This window comes from Cyrtonyx montezumae, unplaced genomic scaffold (genome assembly GCF_038088225.1).
Source record: "Cyrtonyx montezumae isolate F1298 unplaced genomic scaffold, pur_monq_1.0 scaffold_6, whole genome shotgun sequence".
NCBI classification, from domain to species: Eukaryota; Metazoa; Chordata; class Aves; order Galliformes; family Odontophoridae; genus Cyrtonyx; species Cyrtonyx montezumae.
In genome coordinates this window covers 8786565-8802395 of record NW_027072067.1, presented here as the reverse complement: position 1 = coordinate 8802395, position 15831 = coordinate 8786565, and the positions used below count along the sequence as shown (strand labels likewise).

The window sequence follows — 15831 nt, the reverse complement described above, 5'->3', positions numbered from 1 at the left end:
TAAACGATTCCATGATCCTTTATCAAAGAAATCAAAAGCATACATTGCCACCAAAATTAATCCTACAGGCTATAGTGGAAGAGGATTAGGGAAACAATTCACTGCATCTCTCGTAAGTCAGACTGTATTTGTCATGCCAGGTAATAAAACACTGTGATGTCTATGCCTACAAAGTACAGCGACAGCTACGCACAAAAGAGAAATGCAACAAAACCAGAAAACAGTTGTCATTTCTCAGTATTCTGAGTCCCTCCTGTCATTTCAGTTGTGAATTTATACATCTAAAGGGTGAAATTGTTTCTAGAAGGAAAAAAGCAAAATAAAAATCTTTGTACAAACTGTGGTTCAGCTTTCTTCTGCTCAGCTGCATAACCAGCCCAAACTTCAACTCCCAACACGTTTTCATCAGCTTGTATGTTGCTCTGCCAAGACTAATTGACAGCATGCACTTACCAAACAACCTTTAGGGCAGGGCGAGAGAGCTTCTCTACAGCTGGAGAAAGCAGTTAAACCGTTCTCTAAGGTGATATCACACACTCCTGTCCACACTTGCCATCACATGAAATGCAAATCACAAGATATGCAGATGGATAACTAGCTATTTAAACCCACAGCACTGCAACTGAAGAGGGATAAGACCCAGAACAGAAAGCATTTCCAAATATTTAATATATGAATCAGGAAAAGCTGAAATGTCAGAGATACAACAGTGCGGGAGTCAACAGAACAAAATCCTGATGTGCCTGCAACAGTATTTTTTTCTATTTCCAACTATGATTGCAGACTTCTTAAAGTAAGTGAAATAAGAAGAGTCCAGTTCTGAAGAGTCAGAACTTAGCAGTGATGTTGCCCCTTTTCCTATGCTCTTTATGTTGCAATTCCATAATGTTGCAGTTTTGCAATACTTATATTACTCTTAAAGTTCCATTTCTCCCAAAGGTATCTGCAGAAATTTAGTTTGCTATTTATTTTTATCTTTTAAGATGTTAAGTCCAGAGAATAAATAAATAATCTTGGAAATTGTATCTCAGAGTCCAACAGCTCAAAACAAGAAAGCAGTGAAAACTTTTCGACTGAAAAATTTTGAAGGTCAATCTTAAAGTGCTACAATGTTTGTGTCTGGGAGAGCACTAAACTTTTAAGAGTATTCATTTGCACTGTTTTTAAACATTTTTCTTACGTGTCCTACTCATCTAATGCACTCAATCTTTTAGATATCATCTTCTTTCACAGGACATTTTCACTGTCTTGAGCTTTCTCTGAAGTTAAGATATTCAGGAACCTCATAACACAAAACTGAAGAGATTATCATATGGAAATACTTGCAACAGACACCCTAAGAGGAAGTTTTCCAGTTATTTTCCACAAAGAGAAGAACTCAACTCAACCAAAATGAAGCTGTGTGATCAATGTTCTTATTAAAATGTTTATTTTAAAAAATTTAATTTTCTAAAATAGAAATAGTATGTGTAATAACTTCAGTCTCTGAGGAACCTAGTATATTCAGTTTCCTCCTGAGGCAAGTATTATGCCTATATCACAGCTGGAGAAATCAAGGCAGGAAGATGAGATTTACCTGGAGGCACAGAAGCTAGTCAGTTCCTGACTCTCTACATTGGGCCAAAGACCACACCTTGCTTTCATCCACTCCGGTAATTAAAAATAAAAGAATTCTTGGTCTGTGTATTCTTTTCAGGCAGAACCTGTCTGACCTGCTAATTTACTGACAATGTATATAAAAAGTCACAGGACAGGCAGCCAGTAGAGAATCTTGATTAAAAGAATCCTGGCACTATGTGTGTCCCTGTGGAATACCTACCTCCTTTTCCTTCCTCTGAACTGTGTTCATTCGGCTTAACACCTTCTGCAAACCTTTAGTTGTGGATGATGCGGGATATAAATTCTACCAAGATTCCTGTTCTAGGGAGAGAATGCCTTCTCATTAGTTAATTCAGTCATTAAGAAAAACACAAATAAATATGGTACTGTCTTCCTTTTCATTCAGAACAAGGCAGAACATCTAAGAAGAAACTGCAAGGTGGTAGAAATTCACAGAAAGAATTCTGGTGGAGCTCAGATTCTTCCAGAGACCACAAGACAGAAGACCTGCTATTCTCACAAGCACGTGCAGTATTGCATTTACCCTCTGCAGTCAACTGCTTTCATAAAAGAGAGCTAAGGCACCTAATTCTTGCCTATAATTCCTTATTTGCAATGCTAGCATTGCATTAACTATAATGTTGCAGTGGCCAGCCCTTGGGTAACTGGTTGAATTGCACATCATCTGCCGTACTTAGATTCTTGCAAACTTCTACACATCCAGGTGAGCACAACCTAATGCTTAACTACAAAAAAAACCTCATGTTCTTAGTCTGAGAAAGATTTCCTTTCAGAGTTTCTTTGCATTTAAATTAGAATATGACAGACTCCACCAAGATCAAACACACAAAAGCTAGTCAAAATGAGGACTTCATATCCACATATATTACATGAAATAGTGTTTCACAATACTGTTCATGGAAATAAGCATTGGAAATATTGTAGTCTTGGTAAAAAATCTGCAGTACAGATGATCCCAAGATCAAAATTCACGTTACAGACTTATCAGCAGAGTTCAGCTACAAAGGCAAACATACCATCAGAATTATATCACATATCCATACTGACATAGCTCTCCATGTGCACCAATCATTTCCTTAGGGAAAAGTACCTTCCCGGGGTGGCCTGAAGAATGCAAACAGGTGCTGTAAAGCCTTGCCTGAAAATTTCCCTAAATGGATAATCCTACCCAACTCCCAAAGCCAATAGGTGCTTTATATTTTGTTAGGTAGATATACAGCAATTAAATGAACATCATAGCACACCACAGCAGAGAAACAAAGCTACCTGCATACAACAACACTTACATTACTCCCTGTCAAAAATGCTGTCAGATTTTTATTTCAGTTGCATCCTGTGCTACCAAGAAAATCTCAGAAGAGCCATCTAACTTCTTTACAGTCCCCTGTTTTTCTCTGAACGTGCTATGTTTAGCACAATTTTTACACACTAATAATTACAACCTACTTGCACTGCAGGCAGTAATTATTCATTATTTACTGAAAGGTAGTGACAGTTTCTTTTTACAGATCACTTTCTCTTATGATTTTCTACATACTTACTGAAAACTGAAAGCTGCTATGACTTGAGAAACTTGCAAACTATTCATGCTGACTGAAATTTCTCTCCAGCTGGACTAACACCACAGAAAGCCATCCCATTATATTTGAGTGTCAGTATTACACAAGCTGTAACACTACTAGACAGGATAACCATCTTGGATTTAAAGCCTACTCATTTAAAGTTTTCTTTGCCTTCTAGAAGACAGATCTTTCATCAGGAATGCGTGCAGAGGAGACAAAAAATCCTGTGGAAACCCATCAGCCACACCAGCCAGCACAGCAGTTGGCTTGGGATTAAATATAAAGAATGGTATCTGGGGACTGTTAGAGATTATTACATATTAGACAGTTTGTTACATTTAGAATAGAAAATGACTATCAAAAAGAATGACATAATTCAGTGAATTTTACTGCATAATAAAATAAATTCTGCACCTTTGGATACCACTGTAAAAACTTGGGTAATGTCATTTACCATAAACTCAGCAAGACAGTGAATCCAGATAAACTGCTGCAATTGGAGAATGTCAGTAGATGACAGTGAGACCTCCCAAGTGAAATAACCACATACAAAATTAATAGAAACATCAAGTTCTTGCCTTCACACGCTGACGTTCCCACCAGCACACACGCATTCCCATTAAAAAGTCTGTTCTCTAACTGATTTGTTTGAGCTGTAGTAAACTCCACAAAGACTTGAATCAATTTCAGTGGTTGTATATTGATGCAGTGTGTGTTAATTGCAAGAATAAACTCTGAACTGATACTATTTGGTCATCGTAAAGGTTTGTAACAGTTCCACTGCAGTCCTTCTTTGCGTTAGTTTCCAAGTTGATATAACACAGGATAAACAAACTGCAAGGGGCTATGAAACCGGTATCTGACTGTTAAAATTAATTCTGATTCCTTTGCAGTTGTGAAGAATTCTGCTTTCCCACACTCAATGTGCACCATGAAAATGAATCAGGAAAAAAATGACATGCTCCACAGAAACACTGACTTGATTTCACAGAATAGTTTGAGTTGGAAGGGACCTTTAAGATCATCCCCTACTTCCAACCCCATGCTATAGGAGGGGACACCTCCCACTTCAGAGACTGAACCGCAGAAGGCTCCTCAGTAGCATGTCTGGTAGTCAGTGACAGGCAAACATCTCTGACCCACGTGGGGAAAAGAGCCTAACTGGCCCAGGTGCAGGGCAGTGATTCCTGCACCAGAAGAAATGCGGGGAAGCAGGGAGGCACAACCCATTCACTACTTTCCAGAGGTAAGACTCAGCAGATCTACTGAGCTTCACCCCCAGGCACTCTGCTCCTGCAGATTTCTGGGCTCAGCAGGACTTGGACCTCACTGTGAGAAGCACTCTACCCAGAAATAGGGAGGCACGGGCTAAAACAGCCCCACAAAAATTCACACCACTGCAAAAGAATTGTACTAAACATGTAGGCAACCTATCTCACAATTTCTCCATCTTATTTTACTGCAGTTCTCAGCACATCTCTCACTCACTGTTAGCAATACATCTTCAAAAGTGCAAATCTGAAATTGCAGTGAGGTACCTTTCAATTAAAGCTGATGGCCCAAACCTCACTGTTCCAGTTTTCATGGCATACACTCTAACCTGAAACAAAATATCTTCAAATTATTTCTTGCTATTTTAGCAAAAGGCTGAAGAAACTCCCTCTAAAAAAGAACCACAAGACTCACATATTATTTAATTACTAGATAAAAGCATCTAATATTTAAAATATTTCATTGCATTAGTACAAATAATTAGTACAAATAATAATCATACTAAGTGAATTTCCTCACATTAACACTGAAAGCATGAGGACACCAGTTCACAATGAACATTTAATTAAACAGCCAGCCCATGGAATTTAATTCCAACAGTAAGCTGTATGTTCACGTTCACCCTGCAATCTATTGCCCACGTGCACGAAACAAAGAACTACAGAACAATCACATAATACTGCCTCCACTACAGCAGGTAAAAAGCAAATTAAAAGAGAGACTTCAGAGAGTCTCAGAGAGATATGCTTATCACAAACACCAGAAGTTATTTGCATGTTCTGGAGGGCATAAAACAATTGTCATACAGACTAGGAATGAATACAGCTCTCACACGTGCACACCTCATGTGGAGAATTATGCAAAATTACCAAAATGCGTGCAACCTTTAACACGTGGCTGCCTTCTGCAGCTGCCAGGACACAGGGTTATCAGCAGCTAAGCTCACATCCAGCTTGTGATCCTAAGATATATATATTTTTTGTGATATAAATATATATATCCACCGTTTCAGGATTAAAACTGTTACAAGCCATTTATCAATACTGACTCATTCTTCTGTATTTGCAACAATTCTAATTTTAAAACAGCTGGCAGTTGGCCCTAAATACAAGGTTTCGAGCATTAACTTTTCACAATCTCAGTCTGAACATACATGCATAATTGACTATTTCATTTTTACACAAACTAGTACTCTGTAAAAGCTGTTTGTGAGTTATAAACAAAAGTCTTCTTTGCTCTGTTTTATCTTTTCTTTGTTTTAAATGAATGCACGTGTGTAACAATTTTCCTTCATATGTTTGCTTTTAAGCACTGGATCTAAGGAGGAAAAAAAAAACAAAAAAGCAAGAAGTAAAACAGCTCAAAGCTAAATTCTTCTCCCAGAAATGAAAGTACAGAGTACATGGAGAAAACCAATTAAATTTGGAATGGTTGAGATCACATAACAAATTTAAAGAAAAAGAAAAATAAGAAAAAGATTAACATACGCCCTTTCAAAAGTTCCTATATCTGCTACTTCTTTTCATAAAATAGTGGTTAGAAATGTGATAAGGAAAAGACTGAAGAAGAAAATTTGAAATCTTTTCTAAAATTTTACCAGTACCTCTGGAAAATATGACCTCACATGAGTGCATATGATTCTACCTCTGCATTCACAATTATTTCAGAGAGATCCATCACTTGCAGTCCAATGTCTACCACCTTATGTCTTGCTGGCACATCACTTTCTGGCTTCTTAAGACCATCAAAAACTAGCACAGAAAGGTCCTACAGATGTTACATCTGCTACAGATCACCTAAGTGATCAAAACTCCATTCTACCAGGAAGTCTACCTCTGACACTCCTTCAAAGTTTATTCTGGCTTGAAACATTCATCCCATCCTGAACCCACGCTCTCATAATTTCCTTAAAGATACAGTTCTGTAAGGCAGCAAGCATACACCTATCTTGTTTGGAAAGTTACTTAGAAAGACCTGAGTCCTATGAGAAACAAAAGTACACTTGTTATTTATAGCTGAAAGAAATAGTTAATTTTTCTACCATCACAGTCTCTCATTACTATTAACATTGCAGTATGACTAAAAACAGACAGCAGCATTAATGTTTCTGCATTAAGGTCAGTGGAACATCACATACTACCACTAACACTGTATTTTGAGAAGGAAAAAGAACTTTAAAACAGATTATTAAAAGATCCAACAGACATATGCATGCAAACATAAGCAGATCACCAGTAAAAAATAAGGCTAGACACGAAGATCCAAGTTATTATTCCAACATGGCACTCCCCTTATCAAGTGGATATAGCAATTTGTTTGGTGCTCCTCTACACACAGAAATTGAGACGTTAAGATTTTAAGGGAGAATTAAGTGCAAGGAACTTAAGTTTTCCTCTTCTGAATGCAGGAAAATTCTTGGAACCTTTCAGCAAAGCTGCTGGCTGAGAACCCAATACTGTGCATGACTTAATGAAAATTATTTTATTAGTAGTGGTAAAATACTGGAATTTACATACAGCAGATTGACAAAATATATGCATGTTTGGCAAATTATGGTGTAAATTACATCACAGAGCAAAAAGTTATGTTACTGAGCACCACAATAAGCACAGTAATAATTCACATATGTCAATCTGCTGCACATTCTTTCCCATAATCCATGGCCAATCTATGAAATACAGTCACAAAATACTTGCAGGAATCCCAACACAGATTGAACACCCATATTACATTCCATCACAGTTACGTGAGGCAGGCTAAACTGACATGCTTCGGGTGCGAGCCAACAAGTAACTGTCCATGGCTGAGAAACAACTTCCTTTCAAATACCTGCTGCAGATTTCTGCTGGTCACAGGATGTCCAGCTCTGATTTAGTAAAACATCTCCTGTTCCAACAGAGAAGCAAACTATGACTGTACCTAAAAATATATTAGGATACAATTCTTTCTAATCTTAAAAGCTAACAGTTTATTGTGTGCTGTCCCCGCTGAGAGCTTATAGCTTACTTTATCTTCACTCCTTTCTCTGATCTTCTGTGGGCCAATTTCTTGCCACTTCCACTTTCAAAAGTGTGTTTGATGCCATTAATTATGTTTTTCTCTGTGTGGTTTTATTGTTGTTGTTTTCAGGTTTTGGTTTTTTTTTTTAGTGTCATACATGGAAAAGCATAGCATATGTTCTGGATGAGAATTTAATTACACATTTTTCAATGCTCAACACAACCATGCTTCGATATAATGTTGTAATACAAGTGAACATTATTAAAATGCACTACTTTGAACCTGAAGGATTCTGCCTTAAAACTATCTAACAACTCGTTCTAGTTATTCATAGAATCTCTTTCTTCTGACGCTACTTTCCTCTTGAAATACACTCTGTCAGTTATTATAAATGCAGTTATCACATGACGCTTGGGTGAGTAACTGAAGAAGTTACAACGAAATTCATGAAATTTCATTCCTGATGTCAAGCTACATTCCGATTCTTAACTATGCTGGCATGCTCTGGGAAGCAAGGAGCTGGTCTGTTCAGAAAGTTAAACTGACCTTTAAAGGCAAAACATCTGTTGAGAGTCATGAGAAGTTCAGTCAAACGGATTTAGGCAGCTGACCCACTGCCTCACGGAAGCACAAAACATTAATGTAGCCAGTTATTGCCATTAAATCAGATGAAGTCTATCGAGTACCATGGTCAGAAAGAAAAAGATAGTTCAGAGATTTCCATCAAGATTATTTAACTACCTAGTTTAAAAAGAAAGAAGTAGATTTCTATTATAAAAAATAGAATAAAAATTTGTAAATTGTTTTTTCTTTACACTGAAAAAGTGTAAAATCCATTACTTTCATATCCAAACCATGAAATAATTGACATTCTTAAGTTCTTTTCATATTTTATCAATTTAAAGCAACTTTGTTAAGGACTACTATAGACGTTAGTACAGTAATTTTAAACCTAGTTAGCTATTCAACTATACTTCCAATAATACAGCTCACAATTTTGGTATATAAAAATAGCTCAGTTAGGTAAATGTGGCATAACAAAACAACCTATGTCATGTCAGTACTATGCATTCTGAAATTCATTCAAAGACTGAGGCTCTTGCACAGTAAGCTCATGGATTTAAATCAGAAGGCCAACACTGCTGAACCTTAATGTATTTGAAATCTAGACCACTATCAGAATGATGTTGTCTACTGACAAGATAATTCTAAGGGCAACAACTACTGAAGTAGACTCTCCATTTATATCATAATCTGGAGGTAAATTCAGAGGGGAAAATGTAACTTCTTGTCTTCCAGGTCAGGATAAGCACCAGGGACATATAAAAACATACACAGGAGAAGAGACAGATGGAACCATAGATGAGCTGTCACTCTGTTGCTATTATGAACCAGATATATCCTGGTTCTAAGGAAAGCAAATAAAGGCCAGAGATTTATCATAAAGTTATAGCTGTAATATACAGACGATCCCACATGAGCCAAACAAACAAAAGGGGCATAACCCAGAAAACAAAAGCCGTTGCTACTGTTGCAACAGTTACAGGAAAATTAAGCCTAGTGCAGTGATAAAATGAATCAATTTTGAAACAAGAACAAGCAAAAGCCTTTCTGTCCAGCTACCCTTTAGAATTTCTCTTACAAAACAATAAATACATGCAAAGCAAATTTAATTCCTGCATTATTAAGGTATCATCAGACACAATATTGTTGTAGCAGATGGACAAGAATACTTCATAATATAATTAAGGATTTTTTTGAGACAGATTTTAATTAATGTCTTAGTAAGTTTAAAATTGGGCCATAAGTAAAAACAAAAGCAATAATAATATACAAACCACTTCACAACTTGTTAAACATGAATCATTTCTCCTTTCAGGCTTATGGATGATAGATATTTCTGTAGTGGCATTGTTTATAACTACATTACAGATTTGTCATAAGAATTATACAAGTAAGTTCATTTTTGGTTCAATGGCAAAAGAGGGACATTTGTAAGTAAATCATCTGGGGGTTTGCTTCTTGGGGAGAAATACATTCTCCATAGCCTGAAGCAAAGTATCATTTTTTATTTTTATAACAACAAAAGAAATGAATTAGTAAAATATCCCACTGGATAACTGACTCTATTCTCCTTTCATTTCATTAGCCATTAACTAGGACACTCATATGGGACTGGAAAAACCCACATTCACATCCCTCATCTTTCATGTCAGAATCTCAATGGAAAATCATAAATAAAGTCTGGGTTATCAGCAAGAGAAGAGTCAATACCAAACATATGCTCATTAAAAACTTAGATCTATATCTATTTACAGCAGCACTCTAAATACTTCACAATCACTTCACCAAAGACTGTAGAACAGAAGGAGTTAACAACCTCAGTTTTACCACCACAGTCCATGTAAAGGAATTGACTTCACAACTTCAATACTGTTTAAATGTACTTTGTGTATAAAACCAATGTATTTAAATAACGTCGTCCTTTGATTTCAGCATAACGTCTTTAAATCAAAAATGAACAAAATGCTTTCTGAATCCTGCTGCCTTAAATACAGGCTTTTAAATTGCTTACAGAAAATGTACTTCCTTATTTGCCTGCTTGCATAAACAAAATGAAGAACTGTTACACTGCACCAAAGACATCCTCTTTCCCAAAAAGTCCTGCGTTGCCATCTGGAAATGAGTAACAGTCACTCCTGAACGTACGGCATCTGGTGGATAGAAGCTGAGCTGCGGGAGGGACAGCATGCCTGCTGGCAGGAGCCGACCAGGAAGTTGTAAAGCATTCCTACTTCTAAAGGTGTCAGACTCAAGGATAAAATGCTGCAATCACTACAAACACAATCAAGTAAGAGAAAGGACCGACAACAGAAGATAGCCCAAATCCAAAGTATTTCTGAATCACTCTAACTCCTTCCTCTCTAATTCTGCCCTAAATGAGAGCACACAAGCTTTTCATGTGTGACACAGCATGTGTCCAAGCACGCCCTGATTCCATGTGTTCTTACAGATGTGGAAAGAACATCCTGGGAAAGCACCCTGCATTTCATGAGCCAGCCAGCAGTTCTCCTAAGGAAGAACTTGGTAGATTTTTTAATGAAATAAAACAATCCACTCCATTAAGAATGGCCAGGTTTCCACAAGCTAGTATATTCTGCAGAGCTGTAAAAAATCCCCCATTTGTGTAGTCCCAATCACCTGCCATAAAAACAGGAAAAAAGAAACACAACTGAATAATTTTCCCCGTATTTTTCCCCAAATAGAGACTGTAACAAATATTAACTTCTGTAGAATAGGCCAAACTGAGCACAAAGTCCCAGATATCCTGGGACTACAATAATTTAGAAGCATGTGCACTGACAAGTTCCACATGGTTGTGTATGTGCTATCATGCTTAACAATATGGTATTCACTCAGCTGCAGTTTTCAGAGCAGTGGTTGGTATCCAATGACAAATTCCATTCTAGGAAGAAGATTCTTTTCCCTCTCTGTGCCAAACAACATTTAAAGAGATAGTGTTTCAGTAAACATAATTTCCTTGGAGGTAATGCCACCAATCACTGCAAACATTGTATCATCAATTAGGTAGAAGGGATTCAGAAAGAAAAGACTTATTGTCTGGCTGACATCGCTGGGAACTCTGAGCAGCCTGTTTCTGCCCAAGCCAAGCTGGCTCAGAAAACATCTGCTATGCTGAAGGATGCTACAGCATGTTTATCAACTGCAGGCAGACAACGTCTTCAAAACGCTTTTAAAATGAATTTAAAAAAATATTTAGACACTTTGTTCCTGAAGGCATTACCATCACTCTGCTGATTATGCTAATGGCGTTGTTCTGCTATTAAAATACATCTAGGCGCCAAGCAGACAACAGCCCCATTTTCCAGCCTATTTAACAAGTTGAAAACATAGTGCTACTCATTCTTTATTTCCTTGCTACAATAAACTTCGAGGGGTAATAAAGGGTGAAGTTTTGTGGAGATAAGAGTATTTGGGAGAGAGGAAAATCAGGACACATCAAGCAACAATTTTCCCTTTTAACACTCCTAATTTCTAGGAAATCCTAAAAATGATGAAATGGCTCTGATACTATTTTACAGAAATCTCTTTGAATGTATTAAGGACAGCTACAAAGTGTATTTGAAAAAACAGAGAGCAGAAGGTGACGAATTCAGCCAAGTATTTCATGAAAAAAAGAAAAAAGAAAAGATGAACTCATCTTTAAAACACAGAAATATTACTATTTTCCTAGTCTATATGGTTCATAAACCTAGAAGCAGAATACTATGCATGTCATTACTCACAGTGTTTTATTATTTAAGGCTTTTGGTATTCATGCAGCAACAACAGATGACTCAGGCTGCATTTCAATGATCGAACCACATATGTTTTTCCATCTCACTACTACCAAACAGAACATCACACTTCCATACTTCTCCTCCTTTCAGTACTAACAGATGAGTTATGCCACAAATTCTGCTCCAAAACTAACAGGATTTCTTCTTTCCCCATCACTGATTAAATAAATGCCTAACTGACAAATCTAGTTTTAACACCTCCAATAGCCATTGAGGGACTACAAACATAAATACTACTGCTTAGGAATCAGATTTCCCTCCGGAAAACTTAAGTTTCTGTTTTGCTAAACGTAACAGATAATTAAGCTTTGACCACAAGAACAGTTTCTAATTCATAAAAGCTATCCATCGCTTCATTGGAGAATAGGTTAGGGCTGGGATTTTAAAGCACAATAATGTTTTTTACTAGACATATCAACTATATAGTCTAGGTTAATTATTTTAAATTGATTAAACTAAGCCAAATGAAAGGAAGTACTGCCAAAGAATAATAGTTATCACAGGCAAGAAGTGCAGAATAGCAATTCCAGGCATACATGTAGAAAAAAGATATTACATGCAAGTCCACCACATGTTCAAGAATCATGGTTTGCTTAAAGATCATCCTTTTTTTAAACCTAGTCCTCTATTACAGGGTTTCAAAGGTAAATGAAGACTCAATTGTTACGGAGTCTAGTACAATTCCTAGAATGCAAAGCTATTACCCTGGACTTTCTTGTGCCATTTATTAGCTGTTTCCAAATCTTTCATTTCCTTGTGGAAGTATATTGTCTTCTGTTTGCCAGAAAAAGACTTTTTACTATATTATCCTGAGAGGGTAAGAAACAGCATGTTTTTTCTCTCCTCATTTGCCATCTTCATGAACTGGAATTGCTCATTGGAAGGAAGTATAAACAACATGTTACAGGACAAATACTCAGTGTTCACAATGCGTTCTGCGAGTGCAAGCTCTCATTAGCTTTTCCTCAATATTTTTTCTCAATAACAACATTATGCTTTTATATCACTGTTTATAACTGAAAGACCAGTTCTCAAAATACTTATTTTTACAAAAGATAAATACAAAATAATACTTCCCAATGTTTGAACATCTGCTGTCTGACACAGTCATTGGGGGGGAAACTGTATTTCCAGTAATTAGGTGACTTTACTAAAATAATAGCAGCTGAAACTGTGATCTTCTAAAATTAGCCAACTCAAGTCTTGAAAATAGGGAAGATCAGCACAACTCCAGTAAGAGTGGTATAAACAGCACCGACTTCCTATGTCCTTTCTGTACTCTACTGACAGTTCAGAGATCAGGGACAAGTCTTCAAGCAACAAATAAGCTCTTCACAAATCTTATTATTTATTTTTACCGTAGATGACCACAATCACATTTACAAGAAGATGCATTGATTCATTGGAACCTAACTACTAGTTTCTTCAGAGTATCCTCACGTCAGGAAAGCACATCACTTCAGTTCTTTTGTCTCCATTCAACAAAAAATAAAATTTCTAACACAAAATGTATATAAAGGACACCAGGAATTGTACAGTAGGCAAGCTTTTGTTCCAGCATTCTAGGTAAGGCACTGATGTTTTTATTACTCCACATCACAACTGGAATATTAGGAACTACATAGATTTCAATGTGGGATATACAAATATAGAGAACGACTGCTAAAACTGCAGGAGTGGAATGCCAGGCACTTCACAGGAAAGCTCAAGGACATCAGCTGAATTCAGGTCTACAACTAACTTCAGCCTCTTAGCATCCATTCCACAACACAAAGTGAACAACACTTCCTGGTACAATTTCCACAAATGAACACACAAAAAAGTTGAAGTTCAGCAACTGGTCTGGGCTACTTATTTCTACCTTCTAGCAGCTCTTCATACAATAGCATGAATGGTGCATAGTGCAGTGTGCACAGCAACAGAACAAACTCAGAGGCAATCTAAGTTAGAAGCTGCAGTGGCATAAATCTAATTAAGTCTAAGTAGGTAAAACTAAAGGAATGTAAATTAGAACCAGATACATATCAGCTTCAGCACACGCAAACTGCACTGAATTCGACTTCGGATTCTCTAAATCCAGCCCAACACTCCTACCCCATGGAACTCAAAATCAAATTAAAACTAGAGTACTTAGGCAGTAGGTAACAAAAAAATGCATATCAAACTTAAGAAAATTGACAATGTATACTAAAAATATGAGATTACTCCAAAAGTATTGCCTCCAATTTTATGTAGTAAAAAAATGTAAGTCAAAGGATAATGGGCTAAGCTTTTGTCCACACTACAAATTTGCAAGTTAGTGTATAAGACAAATTCCCCAAGCCAAAATCACCAGGAAATTTCCTTGAGGACTTCCACTGCTGTTCATTTTACCAGTAACAGTGAACTACTGCAGCGTTAAACTAAATCATCTCACTGTAGTAGGATCAGTACAAATTTGGTCCTCAGAGAGGTGAACGCAAAAGAACAGGAAAAGCAATATTCATTATAAAATTCAGAGACAAAAATAAGGAAGAGCTCATGGGAACATGAAACCAGCACTTTGCAAATTTCCTAAATAGTGAGCTACAGTTATCTTGAACATTTGAACAGACAAACATTATGAAACTTGATTTCCAAACATGCATTATCTGTTTACTATTGCAGTTACTTCTGTAAGTTCATTAGCAGTAGCTGTAAACGAGTTATTTTACCAAACGTTCTAAACGTTCACTTTTCAAAAAAGGTACACCACATAAAAAAGCAAAGACTGAAAACAAAAATGGAACTCTTAAAAGGTGATGATGCACAGAAACTACACACAAAAGCAGTTAAAACTACCATTTTTATTCTAGTTAGCATCTGTCCAGGTTGATAGGCAAGGAATATACACCTCTCAGAAGAAAAAAAACTGAAAAACGAAATTACTAACTCTGCGTTTTAAAAAGCACAACTGCAATTTGGCAGAAATGAAAACATTCTGCTGACATTGTCTAACACACCTTAGACATCTATGAGAAGAACAAATGCTAAGCAAATGATTGGCCACACGTTACTCCATCACTGCAACTGACATTTACCACGTTAACAAACTGTACTCATCATTTGCTAGCACCGAAAGGAAAATGAAACGCTCATTACTAATTGTAACAGTCCACCTCTTAGTTTTTATGAGCTGGAAAGGAACCTTTGCCTATCCATCCACACACACCCAGTTACGTGTTCTTACAAGAGAACAGGCCTCACTGAAAACACTGAGGAGTGTGAGTTCTCAAATCCCCATTCAACAGCAGTTTCACTGTGATATTTTTGTTCACTGGCAACGCAGACGTAATTCAGAAAAGTTGGGCACCTTTCTATAGAAGTACGTCTAAGTACGTCTTGAAAATGATAGGAATTACTGTCTTGCATACTAAGCAATTTAAATGCAATGTATTGGTTTTGCATTTGAGGAAGACCATGTTTTAAGGGCTTCTAAAGACACCTTCATAGATGTCAGATTCAATAAGCTGCAAAAATGAGCAGAGCCAACTCCTAGGCTGATACATAATGCAAACATAAATATCTGGATCCAACAAATAGATAACTAAGTTTCAAACTTACGCTTCTCGTCATCAGCATGTACTAGAGAGGCTGCTCTTGATAAAACATCCAATGGAGTCTCCATTCCTCTCTGGATCCTGGAAAATTCAGAGAGGAGGTCTTGAATTTTACAATGCTTTAACAGTGCACAGTTATTTGGTCTTGAGATCACAAATACTAGAAATCCTATCATCTTGCCAGCTGCATGTTTTCAGCTTTTCTTCCTTTCCACATGCCTTTCTTCCATCGAGACAGCTACATGAGACAGTATCCATAGACACAACTCACCAGAAGTGGACTGCTGGCCTAATTACCCTCATCAGTTTAACAATGCTTTAGACACATAATCTTCAATAAATTTGCACCCCACATTCTACTATGCCCAAAGTGAAATTATCTAAAGCTTGTAAGCTATTAAGACACTTTCTTACTCATGAATGTATGGTCAAGCCTTC

The 15831-nt window shown here is 36.9% G+C and overlaps 1 protein-coding gene across 1 annotated transcript in view; it reads right to left on the bottom strand.

Moving 5' to 3' along the window:
- VGLL4 (vestigial like family member 4) overlaps positions 1–15484 on the bottom strand; it is a 71486-nt gene extending 56002 nt beyond the window's left edge. Inside the window, exon 1 of the mRNA XM_065749834.1 lies at positions 15398–15484. Within this exon, the coding sequence (XP_065605906.1) occupies positions 15398–15461 (64 nt within the window). The 5' untranslated portion in view covers positions 15462–15484. The remainder of the gene's footprint in view (positions 1–15397) is intronic.
- Positions 15485–15831: the final 347 nt, after the last annotated feature.